Source organism: Adiantum capillus-veneris, chromosome 8, assembly GCF_014529385.1.
Source record: "Adiantum capillus-veneris isolate H3 chromosome 8, ASM1452938v2, whole genome shotgun sequence".
NCBI lineage: Eukaryota > Viridiplantae > Streptophyta > Polypodiopsida > Polypodiales > Pteridaceae > Adiantum > Adiantum capillus-veneris.
The window spans coordinates 139,607,405-139,632,162 of record NC_140938.1 but is presented as its reverse complement, the minus strand read 5'-3'; the positions used below and the strand labels follow the sequence as shown (position 1 = coordinate 139,632,162).

At 44.2% G+C, this 24,758-nt stretch overlaps 1 protein-coding gene across 1 annotated transcript in view; it reads right to left on the bottom strand.

Annotated features, from left to right (window-relative positions):
- The window catches only part of LST8-1 (Transducin/WD40 repeat-like superfamily protein), a 158,827-nt gene that overhangs the window by 92,049 nt on the left and 42,020 nt on the right, over positions 1-24,758 (bottom strand). Inside the window, exons 2-3 of the mRNA XM_086518566.1 lie at positions 20,387-20,488; positions 20,191-20,303 (exon numbers count right to left, since the gene is read on the bottom strand). Of these exons, the coding sequence (XP_086374692.1) occupies positions 20,191-20,303; positions 20,387-20,488 (215 nt within the window). The remainder of the gene's footprint in view (positions 1-20,190; positions 20,304-20,386; positions 20,489-24,758) is intronic.

The following is a 24,758-nucleotide window of genomic DNA, read 5'->3' as shown; positions in this document are numbered from 1 at the left end:
CAACAATTGATGGGACATGCTAAGCGGGGATTTGCGATGCATTCAAGTAACTTGACTTACCCACTAGATGAACCTTTAAGTCGGAACGGAAACAGACTACAGACACATACACGAAATCGACTGACAGATGAACAGAAAGATACACGATCTCGACTGACAGAAGACCAGAGAGATGAATATTTCAAAGCAAGAAAATGTTTTGAATGTGGACAGCAAGGATATATCGTTGCACGGTGCCCCAACAAGGCACAAGAATAAGGATGAGTGACAGAATAGGAATACAGCGGGACGAGGAGACGCTCATTCCAAAAATGATTTTAGATAGAACATTATGGATGAATTAGCATTATTTTGTTGTATGAATGAAAGACTTTTTGGAAGAAGATTTTGAATGAAACCAATGTTGTATGGAAGAACCTGTTATTTGTAAGCATAAAACACGATTATGAATAAGATGATGATGGCTTTGGAGCGGTGATAGCTCTTGGATGAACCTAAAATGAAAGAGAGCCAGAAGATACTCGTTTCGGAACAAATACAGGCTTTCCAAGACGGGAAAGAGAAAGGTAAAGTGAACGGTGGTTCTTAGTTAAGAACCATCCGGCATTGAATGCGAAATGGATGGAGGAGGAGGACCTAATAGATACTCCTCAGATTTGGAACTTTACCTCGACGCTTTTGGTCTAGCTGTGCCTATTCCAAGAGTTCCCACAGATCAGCCAGTTGAATCTGGTGCAGGCAGGACTGAAGTTACTCCGCTCCTTTGTCACAGATTACATGAATGGAATAAAGTCATTGATTTCCCTTTGGGTTTCAAGAATACTGATGTGCTGACTGTATTCTGCTAAATGACTTTATGAGAGAAGTACTTCGAAATGGGAATCCTCGGAAATGATTAGTCGCACATGACAGTGCTTGAGTGGAAAATCTCTATAGACATGATCGCAATATGGGATTAGTTAATCCGACATCGATAAGGTCCGGGATGGATGTAGATGCCATTACTAAATACGTTGCTGGCAATCATGGTCTGAGTTTTGAAATGAATTTGTATGTGATGTGATCTGAATGTAATGTCATGTGACGTGACTGTCGTCTTTGTATAAGTGTTGGGTTTGTGTCGTCTAGTGCGTCAGTACTTAGAGTTAGTGTCTACTAAACTAGTTTACGGCTTATGTTTAATTGTGCAGGTGTAATCGAGGGCGATTACGATTCTTTCAAGAGGGGGGTATGTCACAAATTGATGACGTGGCATGACCACCCGCCTACAGATGTTGACATGGCAGACAGTACGGACATCCGAGAATTGCGCTGACACGCTGGCAATACAGACCCCCGTAAAACGTGTTGCTAACGTGACTTTACGGAATTCTTGAGCCAGTTTTTGGGGATTATTGTTTTTAGAACCCTCTGCTTTTGAGTTTACTGCTTTTGGGGCTCTGCTTTTGGCATCCCTTGTAAGAATAAAAGAGCCCTAAGGGCCTCACTCCTCATAGCATCTGGACGTAGAGTTTGAGAGCAGAGGACCCTTCGGGGATTGTACTTTGTTCAAAGATTAATATAAAAGAAATACCTAAAGGGGCGCCAGTCTTTGGGGCCAATCTCTCTTGGCACGAAACTACGCCGAGCCGTGTCGACCAAAGTGAACTGTGATATTAAAATTGTGAAGTGTTTTAAGTGATTCTCTCTCGTGTCGCGACAGGTTCTAGACTTAGGGTGCCCAAGTCCGTGACACCTGTGAGCCTATCTCCCCGACAGTGTCACAGGTCTCAGCTACTAAGCCGGTCTCCCCCGACAGTCTCAGTCTGTTCTTTTCTATTGGCACGTGGTGCCCGTCTTGTGACAATAGACGGGCACCGCGTGCCAATAGAAAAGAACAGACTGAACAGACTTTTAGCACTTCAATAACAACTGAACTAAGACAGAGAGAGAGAGAGACGACACGCGACACGGAGTGGCGGAATTCCATCCCAGAGAGTATTGGTCCAAACCTTGGCGCCCCTTTCGGTATTTCTTTATATTGCATCATCAAAGTACAAGCCAGCACTCTCGACTCTACACCTTCTCCAGGAAGCCTGCTTGAGAATGAGCCCTAACCTCATATTTGAAGGCCTTGGCGTAAAAAGCAATTACATTGAAAATCCTTCAAACATAAAAGCATCTGGTCCAAAAGCAAAGCCAAAAAGCTCTCAGCGTAAATCACGGAAATCCGTACAATCTGCCACGTCATCAACCAACGTAATTTCCAAAAATCTCTATGTTGTCCTTAGGGTTAGGGTTAGGGTTTCTGCAGATTTAGGGTTAGGGTTTCCAAAATTAGGGTTTGCAAGTTTTAGGGTTAGGATTTCCAAAATTAGAGTTTGCAGGTTTTAGGGTTAGGATTTTTGAAATTAGGGTTTCAACAGCTAGGGTTTCACGTAGAAATTAGGGTTAGGGTTTCTGTTGTCGGGCAGCCATGTCATCACTTTGTGACAGTTTAGGCCCATCGGCCATATCTATAAGTTGGCTCCATTCTTTAGGCTTTGACACATCTGCAGTTTGTTACACATGTCCTTGATGTAAAGCTTAAAGGCGAGTCTGTTCCAGTTGTTTCTGCTTCTGTTATTTCATCTGTAATAAAGAATCATCTTTCTGCGTACTTGATCTTTGCAAAAGAAGTACCTGAAGTTGTATCTAATTTGTATATTTTAGATAAAAACAGGTCAACTTTTTTCAGTGGTTTTGGTGATTGTTTTTCGGACTCTTTGCCAGGGGAGTTACCTCCTGAGAGACCTGAGGATCATACCCTAGATCTTGTGCCAGGTTCTAGTCCACCGAATAGACCACCATACAGGGTTAGTGCAGCCTAGCAGAAAGCGATTATGAGTCACGTCAACGAGCTTTTAGAGAAGGGGTTGATTCAACCCAGTTCATCCCCTTTTTGTTCACCTGTACTCCTAGTGTAGAAGAAGGATGGTTCATGGCGCATGTGCATTGACTATCGCGCCTTGAATAAAAATACCATCAAGAACAAGTTCCCCATACCGAGGATAGATGACATTCTCGATCGGCTTGAGGGAGCGTCATTGTTTACAAGGATAGACCTAAAGAGTGGGTACCACCAGATACACATTAGGCCAGAAGATGTCCATAAAACTGCGTTCAGAACAACATTTGGTCTCTATGAGTTTCTTGTTATGCCATTTGGTCTCACAAATGCTCCTGCCACATTTAATAGAATGATGGACAGAATTTTTAGACCGCATAGAAACTTCGTGGGTACCTTCTTTGATGACATGATTGTCTACTCAAAGTTTGAAGAGGAGCATGGAGATCACTTGATTGCAGTTTTCAATAAGTTACGTAAGAACAAGCTACTCATTAATGCAAAGAAGAGTGAATTGTTTTTGGAAGAGATTCATTTCCTTGGGCACATTGTTTCAAAGGATGGGGTACGCATGGATCCTGCCAAAGTGGAAGCAATTAGGTCATGACAAGACTTGAAGTCCGTACATGACATTCGAAGCTTTCTAGGCTTATGTTCCTACTACAGGAGGTTCATCCGAAATTTTACTGAGATTGCTTCTCCACTCCATGCACTGCAAGGAGTTACTTTCAAGTGGACAGCCAAGGAAATTTTAGCCTTCAAACACTTGAAAGAGAAGCTCACTTCAGATCTGGTAATCCTTTTGCTAGATCTAGGAGTTACTTTCAAGTGGACAGCCAAGGAAATTTTAGCCTTCAAACACTTGAAAGAGAAGCTGACTTCAGATCCGGTAATCCTTTTGCCAGATCTTTCGAAACCTTTTGTGGTTCAATGTAATGCGTGTGGCCATAGTCTTGGTGAAGTTCTAATGCAGAATGGACGAGTAGTCGCATCTGAGAGCAGAATTCTTTTGAAGACCGAAAGGAACTTGCAAGTTTATGAGAAAGAATTGCTGGCAGGAATTCATGCTCTCACTAGCTGGAAACACTATCTGCTAGGGGCTGATTTTGTTGTCCAAACAGATCATCAAACCTTGCGATATTTTCTCACACAAACGAAGTTGTCTAAGAAACACATGCGGTGGGCAAACATCTTGTCAATGTTCCATTTCCAGATTGTGCATGTGCAAGGGAAAAAGAACGTGGTGGCTGACGCGTTGTCACGAAAGCCCCAAATTTCAGCATTGTCAATTCCGTACCATTGTGAACTAGACGAAATGAAGACACAAGATGCTGAAGATTCAGACTTTGCAAGGATGTATGATCAGCTTGTTGATGGGCAGCATCATGAGCACTATATGCTTAAGATTGACTTTCTCATGAAGCATGGAAAGTTATGCGTTACTAAACAGTTACGGCCAAAGATCTTGATGGAAAGTCATACTCCACCCTATGTTGGGCATCGTGGAATTGATGCGACAGTGAAAGGGCTTGAGGTATTCTTCTATTGGCCAGCTTTGCGTCAAGATGTTGACACATTTGTAAGATCATGCTTAGTATGCCAAAAAGTCAAATTTGACAGACAAAAGCAACCGGGATTGTTGCAGCCGTTGTCGATCCCTGATAGGCCATGGGAAAGCATAGCAATGGACTTTATCTTTGATCTTCCAAGAATGCAAACAGGCAATGATGGGATTTCGACTATCATTTGTAGGTTCGATAAGCAGGCCCATTTCATTCCTATTAGGAAGAAAATAAAGCTAGAACACATGGTCAAGATATTCATGAGTAATATCTTTAAGTATCACGGGATGCCTCAATCAATTGTCAGTGACAGGGATCCACGTATGACGAATCTTTTCTAGAAGGCACTGTTTGAGAATATGGGCACCACGCTAAAGTTTTCATCTTCGTTTCATCCGCAAACTGATGGACAGTCAGAAGAGGCAAATTCTAATGTCCTGGATATGCTTAAATGCTATGTGTCAAAGCACAAGGCAACTTGGGAACACCATCTCCCATTGGTTGAATATGCTTACAATAACACTGTGCATACGTCAACAGGTAAGGCACCATTTAAGATCGTGGAAGGAGGGAAGAAAGTCCCGCCCATTTTGCAGACTAAGGACAAAATTTTTGAGACAGACAAGTATGTGCAAGATATGGATGAAACATTCAAAAAGATAAAGATTGCTCTTGAGAAGACTCAGGCTAAGCAAAAGAAAGCTATTGATCGTCAACGTCGTGAACTTATATTTTCACTTGGTGATTGGGTGCTTTTGCGCTTTGAAAAGGCCAGGTTAAGGAAAAGAAAGGCAAGGAATGTTTGTTTCCTAAGCTCAGTATGCGATATTATGGTCCTTTTCAGATTTCAGAAAAGATCAACGATGTAGCTTACAAGTTGAAGCTACCAAAAGACTGGAAAATACATAATGTTTTTCATGTCAACCTTCTAAGGCCCTTTGTCGGTGATGTGCCAGAGAATATGCATGATGAGGAACAGCCTGAGGTGGAAGAACTGGATGAGATTCTTGTTCCTGATCAGATATTGGCACATAAGGAAAGGAAGGTTAGAGGAAAGGTTGCAAGACGCTACTTCGTGAAGTTCAAGAACTATCCATCATCGAATGCTAAATGGATGGAAGAGTCTGAATTGGTTGATTCACCTCAACTATTGCAACTATATCTTGAAGCCTTTCAAATGGAACCCACAGTGACTTGACGTAGCTCTATGGCGCAATATGAGAGCATGGTTCATGATGCTCAAAAGAGTAGTTAAGCAATCGTAACTACTCTTTCCATACACAATTTGGCTAGAGAAGTTTGTGCTTGAGAGTACACTAGAAGACTTCAATGCTTGATATATGTGTAGTAGCCAGGTTGGTGGGATTGTTTAATCCTCCAACGCTACACTTTCCGAAATATGTGTATCTTGGATTCCCATCATAGAATATGTGTGTTATCAGGAGATAACAACATGTATTATTGGCATGCAAGCAAGGTCGCTTGCAGTATTTCAAGGGTGGGTGTGTCACCAGGAGGTGTATTTTTCATGTTGCCTTCTTTAAATATGTACTACATATTTTTATTTTCTATTTTTTTACTTGTTTTCCCCGGAACCTTTGAAAAGGTGCAAGTGAACATTGCATGGCCAGTGTGAAACGGCTACCGCCGAACGGGTTTCTCACATCAGGAGTCTAGGTCGGTCAGTTTGGGACTCATCAAGCCAGTTAGCACTGAATTCTGATGAGTATGGAAGCTTGTGTGCGCCAGACAGAATTTGGGCCACTCGGCAAGTCACTTATAGCTTTATAAGTTAGTGGGAACTAGAGTATTAACTCACAAAGGGGCAAATAGGACACATAGCGGCTCCAAGTGGATTTTCCACTTCCAGCATGAAGAGGGGGCGCCCCATTTGAGAGAGGAGGCTGATTTGACTCATAAGTGAACTTACACTCTGTGTGTGTGTGAGTAGTGGGTGCAGGTTTACAGCTTTAATGGAAAGCTTGCCTTCTCCTTTGCTCTATGTAGCGCAACGATTTGCTCTCGCGCATCTCTCTCTCCCCTTTGCACATATCCTAATGCCCCACTAGTTGGGCTATTCAGATGATCATGTACAATCGTGTGGGTTATATGCGCGTTTGCTAAGGCAAGAGCCTTCTGAACAGGAACCAGATTAGCTAATTGCTAATCCCCCACAGGTACGCACAGCCCCACCGCGAAGGAACTCGTATTTGGAGAGTTTTCTCGCTTGGGAAAACTCCTCCAAATCACAATGCAACTGACCCATTGCGTGCGGGAGGTCTTGGGGAGAGTGTTGATGCGTTAGCTCCGTCCGAAACGACCCAAAACAAGGAAATACATACTGCTGTGTAAAATTGCAGGTTTAGGGTTTGCTCCTAGAGTGCACCAGAACTTCACAGAAGCTTCAAGGAAGCTAGAGTGTGGTTGTATAGGTGTTTGGGACATAGTTACCCGGAACGCGGAACGGGAACGGCAACGGGATCCCCCGCGGAACGGGGGAACGGTGAGGGGTCCGGAACGGGAACGGCGCGGAACGGGAGGCATAAAAACACCCAAATAATGCAATTTTAAGCTCTGTGTGATTCAAATATAGTAGTGTCAGAGTCCTTTGACTCTAATACTCACAGAAAACTTGATTTGAAGACCATTCAACCTTACTATGGCCAACGTATGTCGTATAGGCTTGAGAGCTTGAGGGGGGAGGGATGCGGAGAGAGAGAGAGAGAGAGAGAGAGAGAGAGAGAGAGAGAGAGAGAGAGAGAGAGCTTAAAAGTGGGAGACTCGACTCTCGAGAGAGCTTGAGAGAGAGGGGGAGAGGGAGAGCCTTGCCGACTAACAAGGCTAGAGCTTGAGAGTCAAGACTCGAGACTCGAGAGGGTAGAGCTTGAGCTTTCACCCTTGAGAGCTTGTGTGCACTGTGAAGGTAAGGGGTGGGGGGAAGGGCATTTAACAAGGGGGAGCCTCACAAGATAAAGCTCAAAAATCTGAAAATCTGCCTTTCCCAACCGTTCCGGGCCGTTCCGGGCTGGCCGTTCCGGTACCAAAAACCCCTGCGGAACGTCTGGCCGTTCCGGGCCATGAAGACCCTCCGGAACGCCGTTCCGGCGTTCCCAACCCATAGGGAGGCGTTCCCTGGTAACACTGGTTTGGGAACTTTTAAAAGGCTCTAACAGTGAAAAACAGCGCTCTGCGTTTTCTCGCCAGCCCACAGAAAAGCTCCAGAATTGCATGGGAAGTCACCCCTGACTTGTACTTTTGGTCTACAAGTTATACAGTCGTTATGCTGTCGAAATTGAGCCAAATTCTGAAATTACAGCCCTAGACACGTTTGAGCTCCTGGACGCAAGTGTTGACTCTCTCTGTTTTCCATCAGTACTCTGTGTGTAATTAACAAGTTGTAGATTTCGTACCGCCCTCTACTGTGTACACGCCGGTTATACAGACCACTGGGCGTAGCAGTGGATCATGCACTTTTGACATTTTCTGTTTCATTTCAATATAGTACAACCCAGACATCAGGAGGTAGGTCACATACCCATTATACATTTACACCAAAGACTGACTCAGTTTATACATAGGAGATCTATAGCCGTCTATGAACAGCTCGTCCTGGCCTCTTAGTGGAGGAGTGCACCACTTTACTGACTGAGACACTGCATGGTGCTGCATCAGAGGCATAACCACACACTTAGCCGGCTCGAAGGCGATATTCTAGGAGCATGCCCCAGAATAGTTGGTATGATGAGGAGTGCAGAGAGATGAGAGCCCAGCTTCAGAGGGATCTTCTTTTAGGAGTCATCACTTACAGACAATCTCGGATTGCTTCCCGACGCCTTGTGTGCGACGGAAGAAACGAGCTTACTTGGCCCAGATGGAGCGAGACTTGTATAAGCTGTTCTTCAGTAGAGACTCAAGAGAGGCATGGCAATTCTTTCATGAGCACTCCTCCCCCACTGATTACTTCTCCTGATGTGTGGGGCCAGTATGCCGCATCGTTATATACGGTTCCTACACAGGACCCCCTTCAAGATCCTACAGAGCCATGCCCACCTACCAGCACCTTCTTTAACACTGAGATGGTAAAGAGAGCCACTCACAGGATGAGGACCAACAAGGCATATGATCATGATGGTCTAGTAGCACAGCACTTTACACATGCTAGAGATATGTTGGTAGAGGTTCTTGCAGTGTTGTTCAATCATGCCATGTGTGAGGGGTTACCTGAGACTTGGAGATTGTCTACTATTGTGCCTATATTCAAAGCAGGTGATCCTACAGAGCCTAGGAATCACCGCACTCTTATGGTTGGACACACCTTGGCACGGTTGTATGCATCCATTCTTGAGCACCAGTTAAGTAATTGGGCAGCGGGTGAGGGTGTACGAGCAGAGGGCCGGCATGCCGGTTTCACAAAGGGTTTCTCCACTCTTGATCATATTCTGACACTCACAACCATCGTTGAGGAGGGCAGGTCACATGGGAAACGGATTTATTGTAGCTTTGTGGATTTCCGCAAAGCATTTGACATGGTACCGAGAGCTCGATTAATGCGCAGACTGCAGGAGATGGGGGTGCCCATAGTGTTGATTTGGGGGATTATGTCTCTATACAGATCAGTAATGGGACATGTACGCACTCCGGAGGCGATATCTGATTTAGTTCACTCCACCATTGGGATGAAACAGGGTTGCCCAATGTCTCCTACTCTATTTGGTATGTATGTTGATGAGCTATCTGATTACATTAACAGAGAGGGTGATAGAGGTGCCCAGCTGGCAGGGACGTGCATCCCATTGTTGTTATATGTTGATGATATTGTGTTGATCTCTGACTCACCAGAGGGTATGCAGCGACAGTTGGATGCATTACACAAATTTGCAGAGAATAGTGGATTGTCTGTAAACCTTGGTAAAACCAAGGTTATGGTGTTTAACACCACACCACAATGGATCAGGAGATCAACACCAACTTTCACATATGGTCAAGAGATTGTAGAGTATACAGATGCATACACTTACCTGGGGGTTGTCTTCACTAGGCCAAAGTTTTCTTTGAGGAGAGCAAGAGAGACTAGACTGACTAGAGCTTTTGCGGCTTTAGGAGGCTTGGAGAGGATGTGTTCGCAGGTTCAATTCCAGGAACCTCGGACAAAGTTATGGCTCTTTGATACTTTGGTAGCCTCAGCTATGTTGTATGGGGTACAGACATGGGGACCTTTTGTAGGCCAGGATGGTTGGAGACGTATGGAGAGACCCTTGGTATCAATGATCTCTCGATTGATCAAAGCCAAGGCCTCCGTACCCTACGCTATCATTCGAGCAGAGCTAGCTACCCCTCCTATGGAGATTGAGGCGCTTACCAGATCAGTCTCCTTTGTGCACAACTTGTGGGATACTACTAGAGACAGATATGCTAGACTGGCCCTTGAGTCTTCCAGACAGTTAGCTCTTTAGGGGGACACTTCATGCTGGTATGCACAGATGACATCATGGTTTCAGACGCATGGTTTCACCATGGACAGGCTGCCCCCTTTCCAGTACTCTCTTCAGGCACCCTCGATGTCTCTTACACGGGTGGAGATTGAGCATTCTTTAGGACATAATTCAACTCGATCCCAAGAGAACATGGATAGAGCCGCCACAGGAGCTGGGCACGAAGATGGCTTTCTATAGAGAGCATCTTCTCCACCTCACAAGAGATGGGTTTGTGATTTGACCCAGCTACATGGACACACATATGTCTCATGGTTTACGGTGTGCCATTGGTCAAATACACACATCAGCTGGAAATTGAGACTGGTAGATTTAGAGGGGTACCAGCAGACAACAGGATATGCCGCTTATGCCAATGAGAGCCAGAGACAGAGCTACATTACATATGTCATTGCACAGTGTACTATGAGATACGGGGCCGTTTCCATTGCTTATTCAGAGACGGTTTCGGTCTTTTCTCTAGGGTCATGAATTATGAGGATCAAAGATGTCTTGGGGTATATCTACTTGAGTTACACAGATATAGAGACACTTTACTGGGGAGAGATAGAGAGGTACCAACAGACAGCAGGATATGCCGCTTATGCCAATGAGAGCCAGAGACAGAGCTACATTACATATGTCATTGCACAGTGTACTATGAGATACGGGGCCGTTTCCATTGCTTATTCAGAGAGGGTTTCGGTCCTTTCTCTAGGGTCATGAATTATGAGGATCAAAGATGTCTTGGGGTATATCTACTTGAGTTACACAGATATAGAGACACTTTACTGGGGAGAGACAGAGAGAGAAAGTCCCAGAGACAAATTACAGATTTCTTTTCATTAGATATGGGACAGCCAGAGGAGCAGTTATCATTGCAGAGCTCGGTCCCATACTCATTCGGCCACTACCGGCACTCTCGTTGACCGAGCACTGGAGCTACGGAGATCCAGACGGCCACGATTGAGGAGAGGGGCTAGACAGCATCGACAGAGACTACAGCAGAGAATTCGATCCATACTCTCTCGATATCCAGAGTGCAGATGAGGATAGTGAAACCGGCCTGTTCAATCCAAAAAGGGCGGTAGACTTTAAACTTAAACCTTATTTGCTTTCACCCATTTAATTTGTCGTCCACTTTACCTGTACTTTCAAGACACAACAAAGGGGAGAGGGATACAGGCTGCTAGATTGTACTTGTATGAGTAGACCGACACCAGATTGGCCCCTAACTTAGGCGCCCCTTTCGGTATTTCTTTATTGTTCAACAGAGGGAATAAACGTTGTGGTTCCCTACAAGCTGCCCCGCACACACTTGGCTCAATTTCAACTGTTCCGGCCCGATTTCGGCAGCATAGCTGTACTAGGACCCTTCATAGTCAGTATTCCCACGCATTGACTGACTTTCCCGACGCATACGGGCACTTTGCAAAACCTGGCGAGAATCTGCAGCACACTGAATTCTCTGTTTTCAGCCCCGAAAATGCGCCAGATCACCTGTACAACGGTCCCCTCGCGTCCCCGAACCTCCTGGGGGTATTAGGGACCGTTTAGAGCCAAAACCCTAAACCTGCAAAAATACACAGCAGGCTGTAATTTACTGTTTCGGGCTCCATTTCGCGTGCCGGCCGCATCCGTAGCAAGTCCTCGAGCTCGCGCACCTGTAGGGCTACTTGTCCTTTGCATCGGACGAGATTTCTGGCGTGAAACCAAAAAGTGAAAGTAAATAGATAATAAGAAAGAAATCAACAAAAAGGATAGATAGTAGTCACACGCTGGTGACATATGGATTCTAGTAGTAGTATCTACTCCTTTGTAGTCAGACATGGTATTAGATTCACCATTTTATAACAGATTGGTCTCATAGGTCATTTTGGCCTTTTGAAGACGTTAATATAACATTTCATTTCTCTCTCTCTCTCTCTCTCTCTCTCTCTCTCTCTCTCTCTCTCTCTCTCTCAAATAGGGATGGGTGACCTATGAGACCGAGTTACAATTGAAAATATGTTTTTGGAATTGTAATGGATACCCATGGAATGCGGGCGTTGGCATTGATGAACTAACAAGCAATGTTGATGTTGTACTTCTTGTTGAAATTTGGGAACATGATACACAAAGGATTAACGGCTTCGAGGATAACAGTGTACATTCATTGATGTGGTCAAAGAATCTCAAGCAACGAAGAGGGCAAGGAGGGATAGCATCTATGGTTAAGAAAGGATTCAAAGATTTTGTATCAATTGTGAAAGATGACAAGTACAAATGTTATGTATGGCTGAAAATTATGACACCAAAAAGAGCACCCATTTTTGTAGCCGATTGCTACATTCCTCATCATGATTCCCCTTTTTATGCTTGCATGGATAGAGATCAGTCATTGTTTTATCTAGAAGAGGACATTGCTTATTTCAAATGTGAAGGTGATGTTATTGTATTTGGGGATATGAATGCTCGCACAAAAACATTGCAACATGATGCTCAACAATTTGATATGCCATACATGCATTTCTAGGGAGTTAGAGGAAGTTCACTTGTATGATCGTACTTCAATGGATGAGAAAGAGCCAGATCACTATGGAAAGTTACTTTTACACGTGTGTAATAGCATGGGTATGCTCATTGCCAATGGTGTATCTTCGTGGAGTGGAAGCAATGGATTTACATGTTTGAAACATAATGGGGATAGTATGATTGACTATATGCTACTCTCCGCAAGCATCATGGTATCGCATAAAGAGTTTTCTGTTTGGCCAATGGACCCCGCAATCCGACCATCGAACCTTATGTATTGACCTTTCATGTGGAGAAGCAACTAAGCAAGATAATCTCAGCCCACGGGAAGAGAAATTATCACTGTGTATGGATTTCAAACGAGCACCAATGTACATTGAAATGATTGAGCAAAAGTTATGGATGACAAAGCTTTAATATGAAACACCATTGGAAACTAAATGAGAAGCTTGCAAGAGAGTTATTTGTTCTTGTACCGAAGAATGCTTTGCTATAAAGCATCGCCATGGTATCAACAAAGATGGATCACGCAAAAGGTAGTTGCATAAAGAATGTCAAAATGCTCGAAAGTCCTTGATAAAGCGATGCAACTATGGACAAAGACAACTATCCAAGTCATTTACATACATACAAGGCATTGATTCAAAAGAAAAGAAGAAGATGGGAAGTAAACCAATAACTTTTTCAAACCCAAGAAAAGGCACATGCATGTGGAAGATTTTGCAGAAACTTGAGAGGCAAGCGGGTTGAGAATTTTGGTAACCTGAGTTTTGTGGATATGTATACACATTGTAGGCAATTATATGAGCAAGCAAATGTTGAAATAATGTCACTTTATGGTTCACTCCCATGTATGCCCTAGTTTTTTACTATTGAGGATGTATGCGGTGGGCTTGAAAAGTTGGCCACTCGCAAAGTGGGAGATCTTCAAGGTATCAAGCCGGAGAGGATCAAATGGACGGGAGATTTTACCCATGAGTGGATGTGTGATATGTCCAACCTTGCACTTCAACATGGTATGCCTTATGATTGGAGTCCTAATTGGGTTAAGCCTTTGCATAAAAGAGGAGATGTAAAGAATGTTAAAAAACTACCGGACTATAATGATTGGGTCTCTTATGGCAAGTTGTTTGGGTGCATAATGGAGATGAAATTGAGTGATTGGGCTGAAGAGAATGACAAGCGTGCAAAGGGACAAGCAGGTTTTCGTCGATGCTATAGCACCATTGATCATCTTGTCACTCTTCGTGTTCTCATGGAGGAAAGTCGGTTGAAAGGCAAGCGATTATATTGTTGTTTTGTGGACTTTAAGAAAGCCTCTGATATGATTCCACGTAACAATTTGTGGAGAAGGATGGAAGAACTCCAAGTGCCAAAAGAGTTTATGCTTGCGGTTTCTTGAATCTATGAGAAGGTGATTTGTCAATTGCGCATGGGAAGAAAAATTTCAAAAATTATTGTAAGCACTATTGGGATTGAACAAGGATGTCCGTTGTCACCAACTCTCTTTGGTCTATGCATCGATCAATTGGAACAAATGGCACTTGACTTTATGCAAGAAGAAGGCATTGAAGAGGTCACTATTTGCAATGCGGTAATCGTGCTTTTGTTGTATGCGGATGATGTAGTGCTTTTAGCACACACTTTAGAAGATGCACAAAAGCTTATGGTTGTCCTTGAGAACTTTTGCTTGCATAGTGGACTGATTGTGAATGAATCCAAAACAAAGGTTATGCTTGTGAAAGCCAACCTTAGGAGAAGCCATGCATTGTGTACAGCAATGAGACACTTGAAGTTGTTGAGAGCTTTAAGTACCTTGGCCTTGAGGCTCCGTCCAATCACAAGTGGCCTGAATGTGCTATGCGTCGTTTGGAAGCGGGAAAGAGAGCATATTATGCATTTGAGAACATGTGTAATGCGGAAACATCAAGTATTGAGTTCTCAATAAGTACCTTTTTGATGCATTGGTGACACCGGTTCTTCTTTATGGAGTTGAAGTGCGGGGCGGGAGCATCTCAAAGTCTACTTGGAAAGAGTTTGAGAATGTCCAAAAGCGTTTTCTTACAAATTTTCTCTAAGTTAAGACACAAACACCATCTTCTTGAGTCGGGATCTCCTGCAATTGAGGTTATGGGCATGGAAAGGGGTTGTGGAGTACATGATAAAAATGCGTCAAAACCCCTCACATCGACTTCCTACAATTGCATGAAAAGCAAGCAAAAAAGGTCAAAAGACGCATAAAAGCACGACCTTGAGCACGGGATCGATGCAAGACATAAAGAAGTGGTTTGGGAGATGGGATGCATTACACTTGCTACATGATGCTTCAATTGACTTCCAAGTGAATGAAGCTTTTCTACAACGCCAATGTATTATGGCTTGGGAATCTCGTGGGTCATGCTTCATACATTACACCACCCATATTTCCCCCAACTACAAAACCATGTTCTTCGCTGAAAGAGAAAACCGTACTCACACTTACATGCTTGAACCTATCCCCTTGTAGGCCATACGCACTATCGCAGCCATTCGGCTTAGCTCCCGTTTCCTTCGATTGGAGACAAGGCGTTGGGACAATGGAGAAGAGTCAAATCGATTGTGCACATTATGCTCACTGCAAGTTCAAGAGTCTGAGTACTACACACTACTAGAGTGCTCAGCTTTTGGTCACATCCGAACTTGCTTCTCTCACATTCTCAGCCATGACTTAGACCTACACACTTTCCTCTCCCAGCCACAATGTGGGCTCTCCATTGCGACTCTCATCACCACAATTTTGGACCATCGAGTCACTCATCAGCCATACACATACTACATCACATGTAACTTTGGTCACATAGGTCATAGTTAACCTTCGAGGACGATAATAAAATAAATCTATCTATCTCTCTCCCCCCGTCATCCGCCTCTGTCCATCGCCGTCGTCCGCCTCTGCCCATCGCTGTCGTTGCGCCTCCCTGCTCGTCACCAGCCTCTGCCCATCGCGCCACCCCCCTGCCCACCACCTGATAGAAGCAGCAGCCTGCTGCCCTAAATTGTTCTCTCTTATCCTGCAGTAACCCATTTTCATAATACCCACCGAGGGGGGAGGGGGGGGGGCCTTTACTTTAGGGCTGAATACAGCACCCCCCAGCCCCCAGGAACATGGCCCCAAACCAAAAGACTTTTGCAGCCACTTTGGTGTCAAACCCACCCTTCGTCCCACCCCTCATCAAACCCCAGAACTCATGGGAGAACTGAAGAAATTGCAGCAGGAGGTCTCAACCCTCAAAACAGAACTAACACACAAAGAAACAAAGATTGCCAGTCAAGAAACAAGGATTGTTGGCCTGCAAGACATCTAGAACAAGCAAGAGATTCAAGAAGTGGCCCAAGAAGCAACCCAGAAATCTGAGGAAACACAACAAGAAAGGACACGCAAGGTAAAATCTAAGAATTTTGTCACTGAAGTATTATCAGTTTTGAAAGAGAATGAAAGGGTCAAAAGCCTGGAAAATTATGTTCGAATTGGGGGTTTGCCAAAAGGTTGGCCAGTAGGCCCCAACTCAGACGAACAGCTAGAGGGATACGCCTTGGATGTAGACATTATCAAGGAACGACTCGCCAAAGTGGTACCTTTTGTGGACCTTGGCAAGCCAACTGACATTCAAATTAAAGGGAAACACGCCAGAGTTCGCTACTACGACATGGATGATAAGATCAAGGTAATGGAGTAGACCAAATCACTGCAAGGTACATCTGTGTAGATCTCTAATGAGCTGACACCACTACAGTTAAAGAATAGAACAGAGGAACTGGCAAAGGTGAGAGAAGCAAGAAAGCAAGCGAAGTGGGCGGTCTATAGAGGAGGAAAAGCTATCATCAGAGATTTCAAAGGTCCACCTTCCCTCTCAAGGACATGAACTTGATACTTATACACCTCTAGTCACATTAAGCACATGGTGATTCTACCATTGTAACATGTAACTCTCAAGAGTCATGAGAGCTTTGAAGTTAGCTTTTTTCACATGCACTTTTTCGCTAAATGATACCCGAAATGGATTGTAACCAAGGATGTATTTTGATCTGTCCTAGAGGCCAACTTTGGCCTCGACAGGACGTTAATATATATTTCTCTCTTTCTTTTCTTTCTCTCTAGTAGTAGTATCTTTGTTCTAGTTCTTTTTGTACCCAAACATGGTATCAGATTCACTATTCTGTAACAGATTGGTCTCATAGGTCATTTTCGCCTTTTGAAGACGTTAATATAACACTTCATTTCATTTCTCTCTCTCTCTCTCTCTCTCTCTCTCTCTCTCTCTCTCTCTCTCTCTCTCTCTCTCTCTCTCTCTCTCTCTCTCTCTGTGTGTGTGTGTGTGTGTGTGTGTGTGTGTGTGTGTGTGTGTGTGTGTGTGAGCATTGGAGGCACTCTCATTGACCGAGCATTTGGAGCTAGGAAGATCGAGACGCCCTTGACTGTGGAGAGGAGCTTCACAGCATTGACGAAGACAAAAACAGAGGATTCGAGCCATCCTGGCTCGACACCCAAAGTACAGATGAGGATGGATTCATCATCCATTGTATCACCCTCTTGTATTGGGAGCCCATGGTATCAATGATCACACATACCCCTCACAACTAGATAGTAGCACTTATTCTTAGTACCTCTTTTTTGTACCCAAACATGATATCAGATTCACCAGTTTGTAACAATTTGGACTCATAGTTCATTTTGGCCCTTTGAAGACGTTATTTATCATTTCATTTTATTTTATCATCTCACTCTCTCGCTCTCTCTCTCATCTGGCTCCTCCTCTTGTGAATAACCTCCTCTGGTAATTTCTCTCTCTTCTAGGTAGGCATCCTTTTGGAATACCAACATGTCGTGTATGACCTTCAACCCCTCTTTGGAGAGGTGTCCTATAATTTGTTTCTCTTTTTGTGTAGAGAGATGCTGCTCATTGTTGGAAACCCCATTCACCTTGCCATAGAGCACTTCATGCTTCATTAAGTCGGTGCCCTGTGATAAAGGTGGTTTGAGAGAGCACAAAGAATCTTCCATTTTAGCCATCTGGCTCTGGAGCTTTTGGTGGGTGTCTGGCACTCACGAGCATTTTCTTGTGTAGCAGCGACACTAGCTCCAGTCTCTATACTTGTTACATAATCTTCATCATTGGAATGTGCAGAGTATGCAAAATGTAAAATGTAGAACATGGAAAATGCCAAATGTGCAGAGAGACGGATTCTCCAGTCATGTGACTCTTGTACTTTACTTGTTTAGTATTTTCTATGATTACACATTCAAAAAAATGAAAGATTTTCTTATAGTCTTCTAAAGGTAGGTAATGCCTGATGGGGTTGCAAGGCTATGGAGGCATGGCGAGATGCTGTGGTGCAGCAGACGAGAAGAGAGAGAGAGAGATTCGGTAGAGGAGGAAAAAACACCACGGTTCTCTTTTGATTGATAATACTTTCTAAACCCTTACAATGTATATGAAGCCAAAAAAGGCCATGCAAACTTGACTTGCAAATGACTCTTACACCTGCATGCTATAAGGGAGTTTCCCACAGCAAGCTAGACACCATTACCGGGCTTGCATACCCAACAAACCCCCCCTGAAGCCCAAACCACTGACAATGGACTTGACACAGACCATGGCAGAGTTCATTCACCTGAAACCATGAGCAGGAGTCTCCCCCCTTGACTATAGCATAGATGTGTGTGTGTGTGTGTACTTCCCTCAAACAACTATCAGTGTGAGACATACCAGAACTCAGCCAAACAACAAAAGGGTGGTCTTACCATTATATTTTAATGGCAGTGTCTATAACCCATACAATTATTGAGAAATAACTGACATAAAGGAAAACATAAAGACAGACTAAAAAACAAACTACAGTATATACTGTCTACAAAAAGCATTGGTGCTACATCATCTTCATCACCTTCAACCATATTGACCTGTCGCTTGCTCTTCTTAAAGCATTTGTCTGACAGATGATTAGTCTTTCCACAATGGGTGCAAGGATTTTTGCTGAAACAATCCTTGGTTTGATGATTGCTGCGTCCACATATAGCACAAGGTCTAGTGCTGGCAGTAGACCTGGTGGAATTGGCAGTTGAAGTGCAACCACGGGCTACATATGCAGTTGGTACGAAAGAGCTGATTCATGGTACTCGTTTCTCTTCTTCTTGCAATGAGTTAACAATACCATCCAAAGAAGGTAGAGGATCCTTCTCCTTTAAAATAGTGACAATTTGACGAAATTCTGTCGGTGGACTATTCAAAAAAACGGCTATCAGATCTTCATCTGGCACAAGGGCTTCAACATAAACTAGTTGTGTTTTGATGCTCTTCAATCTATTAGCTAACGCTACAATGTTTTCATCTTCACGTATGCAAATAGAATATAATTCCATTTTTAAACTCATTTTGGAATACTTAGCTTTGGCACCGAAAAGCTTCTCTAACTCTATCCAGGCAGCACTTGAAGAATCAACATCATCCAAATAATGAATAAAGTCGTCTTCTAAGGAAGTTAGAATCATAGTAACAGGGAATGGCCATTTTCAGGTCTCCGTTCCCCGTTCCCATTCCAAGTTCCCGTTCCAAATCCCCGTTCCGTGTTTCAAACGTGAGTACCCGTAACAGGGAATGGCATTTTGTTCCGCGTTCCCGTTCCCCGTTCCCATTCCGGTTTCCCGTTCCTGGTAACTATGGTTAGAATGATACCAAAAGCTTGTTCCTCTTTCCTTTGTTGCTCGACAGAGAGGGCTCGAGTTACTGCAGCTGTAGTGCTTGCTTCGTCGGGTGCGAGAGGCTTGACCACGTTCCATAGGTTTTTCCGCATCAAATAGCCTTTTACCTTGATCTGCCAAGTGTAGAAACCGGATCCATTATATTTGTCGACTTTCGACGCCATGTTGAAGGCTTTAGAAGCTTGTAGTGTTTTGAAAGGCGGTAATATTCTGAAGGTCGGAACCAAGTTTGTCAACGGGTTGATGTTACTGCCGCTAGTCGGAAAATTCTCAGTTTAAACCTTCAAGAAATTACCAATTTCCTGTCCGATCACCGAGTGTGGAGTCGGAGTGTACCCAAGGGTGGGAATGCCCACTGGCTTAGGGAGTTTGGACCAAAAAACGGGTGGACACTTGATTTTAGTGTGAAAATCAATCTTTAAAAAAGGCTCTGTAACACCAACAATGGCGCAGGCGACAGGTCGAAGCTACAGCCGTGCTCAAGGCGGGCTGTACAAGCCAATTCAATAGCAGTTTAAGTGTCGAAAAACGTTGCCTAGGCCAGGGCGAAACCGCTGATGCTGATTATGGGCAAAATTATGCAGCTCGATTTCCTCCCTTCTCTCTGCATAGGCGGCGGCTCCCGCCTTGATGAGTCGAGAGCCGAGGTCGGGTAGGGCTCTAATACCATGTGATGGGGTTGCAGGGCTATGGAGGCATGGCGAGATGCTGTGGTGCAGCAGACGAGAGAAGAGAGAGAGAGAGAGAGAGAGAGAGAGAGAGAGAGAGATTTGGTAGAGCAAGAAAAAACACCACGCTTCTCTTTTGATTGATAATACTTTCTAAACCCTTACAATGTATACGAAGCCAAAAAAGGCCATGCGAACTTGACTTGCAACTGACTCTTACACCTGCATGCTATAAGGGAGTTTCCCACAGCAGGCTAGACACCATTACCGGGCTTGCATACCCAACAATGCCTGCCACTTCTCTTTATGCGTAGGACTTACCAAAAGACAGGGCAAATAAAGAAAGGTGCACTAGAATCTAGCACTTTACCGAAGATCCCAAATCTTCACAGTACCATCCTCGGATCCAGAATACATCCATTTTCCATCACATTGAAAACCAACAGCAGTCACATTGTTGGAATGTGCGTCATAACCAATAACCTGCTCAAGCTAAAAAGGTCTGAATGAGTTTCTTGAAGTTTAGATAAAACAAAGTTCTTTTAATTCTTAATGTACAAACCCACATGTTGGCTGTTATCTGTATTGACTTCAAAGAGCCGTATGTGTGGATTGCCTGCTGCAGCAAGCCACTGCTTATCAGGAGATATTTCAAGGCGATTAACTTGCTGCAAAGCAATCAGAAGGAAATTACACAATTGTAGAAAATTGTGTAGAAAATGGTATAGGAACTAACACATATTTCTACAGCAGTGAAATCAAGTAGATTCAACTTCATAAATTCCAGAACAACAAAAAGAAAATGTTACAAAGAGAAAATGCATTGCCAAAGGAAGATTATATCACTCAAACATTCCCAAGCATCCTTGTACACACAAAATCATCTTGACAAAGAAGGATAAATCCAGAGCCTATTCAACAACAATCAGCCAACAAAATGGCATTACAAAAAATTGTTCATCTTCAATAAAATGCGCAACAATATATAGACATAGATCACTGCATTCTTTCAGAGATCCGCTCCACCTCTGGCCCCCACAAAGCACAGAATCACCCTGCACAGAGCAGAGACACTCAAAGCCAGCACAAGACCAAGAGCACCTGGTTTCCGAGCACTGCGTCTCTCGCGAGAAATGACAGAGATCAGACATAAGTTCCATCGAGAGACAGTAGAGCGCTGGCTTGGATCAGACCCAGGCATATTCTTCAAGGAGCCGCTGACACCCTCTTTGATGTATACCATGCTACACCTCAAGTATATTACAGGATGGAGCTAGCTATAGTGCATATCATGCTTGTATACCCTTTTCATATAGTCTTGCATTTTGAGCCCCTAGCGGTAGAGCTCCACCCTCCCTACATCCATCATGGTCACCACTTATTGCACACCCCAAACTGAGTCCTAGCACCAGTTTATTGGTAGCTTTAGCTATAGTCTTTAGTTTTAGATCAGTTGTTCCTTTTTTTGATATATCACATAAGTACATTGATTTGTTTCATACACCGAGTTCGTCCTTCCAAGACGTTGATAAAATAAATAGACACACACACACACACACACTCAGAGAGCCGGGGGGGGGGGGGGGGGGGGGGGGGTCACAAGACGGGCACCACGTGCCAATAGAAAAGCACATACTTTTAGCAATTCAACAACAACTGAGCTGAGAGAGAGAGAGAGAGAGAGAGAGAGAGAGAGAGAGAGAGAGAGAGAGACAACACGGAATGGCGGAATTCCACCCCAGAGAGTATTGGCCCCAAACCTTGGCACCCCTTTCGGTATTTCTTTATATTGCATCAACACAGTACAAGCCGGTGCTCCAAACTCTGCACCTTCTCTAGGAAGCATGCCAGAGAATGAGCCCATGGCCTCATATTTAAAGGCCCTAGGCCCCAAAAGCAGTTTTACATGAAAAGCCTTCAAACTCAAAAGCTTCTGGTCCAAAAGCAATGCCAAAAAGCTGCAAGCGTAAATCACAGAACTCCGTACAACTGCCACGTCAACATTGTCAGTGCGTTTTGCGGAAATCTGCCACGTCAGCATTGTCAGCGCAAAATCCGGAAACTGCCCGTACAGCTGCCACGTCGTCAATTTTTGGCGCAAGTCTTTCTTTGTGTGTGTGTGGGTCCTGCTTTATTTTAATCCTTTATGTCAATAGGGACCCCATCGGACGGGGTCCCCATAAGTTGGTAGAACTTCTTGTTCTGTTACTTGTTCTTCTTAGGGTTTAGGCTCCTCGGCCAGCATCTGCAAGTTGGCTCCATTCTTTAGGGCTTTGACACGTCAGCATTTTGTGACATCTCCCCTTCTTGAAAGAGAGTAATCGTCCGCGATTTCAGGATTCCCCACTCTGCCAGATGTTGCACTCCGAAGGAAGATGTCAGAAACCATATAACTTCGGGCAAAAATTTTCTTGAAAGCTTGCCAAGTCCTTGGAAGTGTGCGGCTTGGTAGCTATAGACATCAACATTTGCATGGCATTGCTTTTGAGAAAACCAATGACTCCAAACAAATCTTGGATCCTTCTCTTGCAAGTGATCTTTTTGGCTTATGCCCTGTAAGACATGAGCGGTGAAGACGGGAGTGGGCTCGATGCGCGATGGAGTAAGGGTGGGAGTGGCTAATAAGGCCGGGATCGGAGCACGAAGCTAAAATTTCCAATGAAATTTGGAAGTGAGATCTTGCTCCATCTCCTCTTTGGTAGGACCGGTATGCTTTCAGAAAAGCACACGCCTAATGCTCTGATACCACTGTCACAAGACGGGCACCACATGCCAATAGAAAAGAACAAATTTTTAGCACTTCAATAACAACTGAACTAAGAGAGATAGAGACGACACGCGACACAAAAGTGGCTAAATTCCACCCCAGAGAGTATTGGCCCAAACCTTGGCGCCCCTTTTAGTATTTCTTTATATTGCATCAACACAGTACAAGCCGGTACTCCAAACTCTGCACCTTCTCCAGGAAGCATGCCAAAGAATGAGCCCATGGCCTCATATTTAAAGGCCCTAGGCCCCAAAAGCAGTTTTACATGAAAAGCCTTCAAACTCAAAAGACTCTGGTCCAAAAGCAATGCCAAAAAGCTGCCAACGTAAATCATAGAATTTTGTACACCTTCCACGTCAACACTATCAGCGCATTTTGCGAAAATCTGCCACGTCAGCATTGTTAGCGCAAAATCCAAAATTTGCCCGTACAGTTGCCACGTCATCAATTTTTGGCGCAAGTCTTTCTTTGTGTGTGTGTGGGTCCTGCTTTATTTTAATCCTCTATGTCACTTGGGGCCCCATCGGACGGGGTCCCCATAAGTTGGTAGGACTTCTGCTTCTGTTACTTGTTCTTCTTATGGTTTAGGCCCCTCGACCGGCATCTGCAAGTTGACTCCATTCTTCAGGGCTTTGACACGTCAACAGTTTGTGACAGGAGTTAGGTATCAAACGGCTTCGGAGTCTGGAAGTACCCTCAGAGATGATTTGGGCCATATATGCCCTATACGAGCAATGACACAGAGAGTACGACGCCCCGAAGGTTTATAGGACTCTATTGCTAGCAATATTGGCGAGAAGCAAGGATGCCCACTCTCCCCGACTCTCTTTGGCCTCTAGATTGATGAGATGTCTTACTACATCTTACGAGCTGGTGGAGAGGATCCACACCTTGCATGTACTCCAGTACATATCATGCTTTATGCTAACGACATTGTTTTGAGCTTTGAGTCACAAAAGGGCTTGCAGCCTCACCTAGAGGCTCTTGACGAGTTCTGTATCTAGAGTGCTGACAATGAACCTTGGGAAGACCAAGGTCATGAGCTTCCATAGTTGCAGAGCAGGACAGAGGGCTGCAGTGTTTATGGCAGCAGACGGACAAGTAGAGAAGGTGCAGTCTTAACGTAAAATCTTCGTACCATGGATATAGAAAAACCAATCTATCCCCAATGGTGAGAGGAGAGCGGCCAACTACCCTAAAGACAAGCTCTTGTGATAATCCTGCTATCCATTCTTAGATTTTAACTCGGGTACAAGAACTGAGACAAACACTGAAAAACTAGCAAAGTATACTGAAACTACAGAGGGCATTGAAACTGGCAGAGGAAAATGTAGACCAACCAGACTAAAGAACCTGCATGTAGAGAAGATAGTAAGTTCTGAGGGAAAGGGATCTAGGCAACTATAGGAGATGATGAAGAAGTACAGACACCCTGCCACAAGAGATAATCTACCACAAGCAGAAACTGAAGAATGCCCCATCCTGAACAAAAGCTTGATGTAAGGTGCAGCGGAAGTGAATGTTGAACTTTGCTCAAGATAAGTGCTCCGAACTATGCTCAAGGTTCCTTTTACTTATGGAAGGGAGAGCCTTCCGTTCCTTAAGTGAGAGAGTGCAAATGATCACAAACAAAGTGGTAAACACTGTGAATGAAGGTGCTGAGATTGAGAGATAGAGAGAGAAGAATACGACACCAGAATGTTGTAAAAACCCTCCTCCGAAGGCCCCACTCTCTATGGCGAGAGCGGTCTACTATTGATTGCACAAATCTCTACAATGCTTGGACTTGCCGACGATGTCGACGGCGATGAGGACCACGACGAGACGGGCTGAAATTTGAAGATGCTAAAGGCTGAAATCTGCAATTCTTTATCTGCTGAATTCTGACTCTATGTCAGTGACAATGTCGATGGTGACGACGCGACGACGACGCGCTAAAAACGCAGATGCTGAAATCTGTGTTTTCCGGGCTGAATCTGCAAACTACGCTGGATCTGACCGTGCGGCGAGGATCTGCTACAGGAAGGTGAGATCTGCGAGGTTTGGGGGTTCTACTGCTGAGTGTCTATGCTGAAAACTGAAAAGGCTGGTCTAATTGTTGGTCTTGTCGCGGAGCATCTGCAAAACGCTGGTTGGTCATGCTGTGTGCAACCAAAGGATATGCATCTATT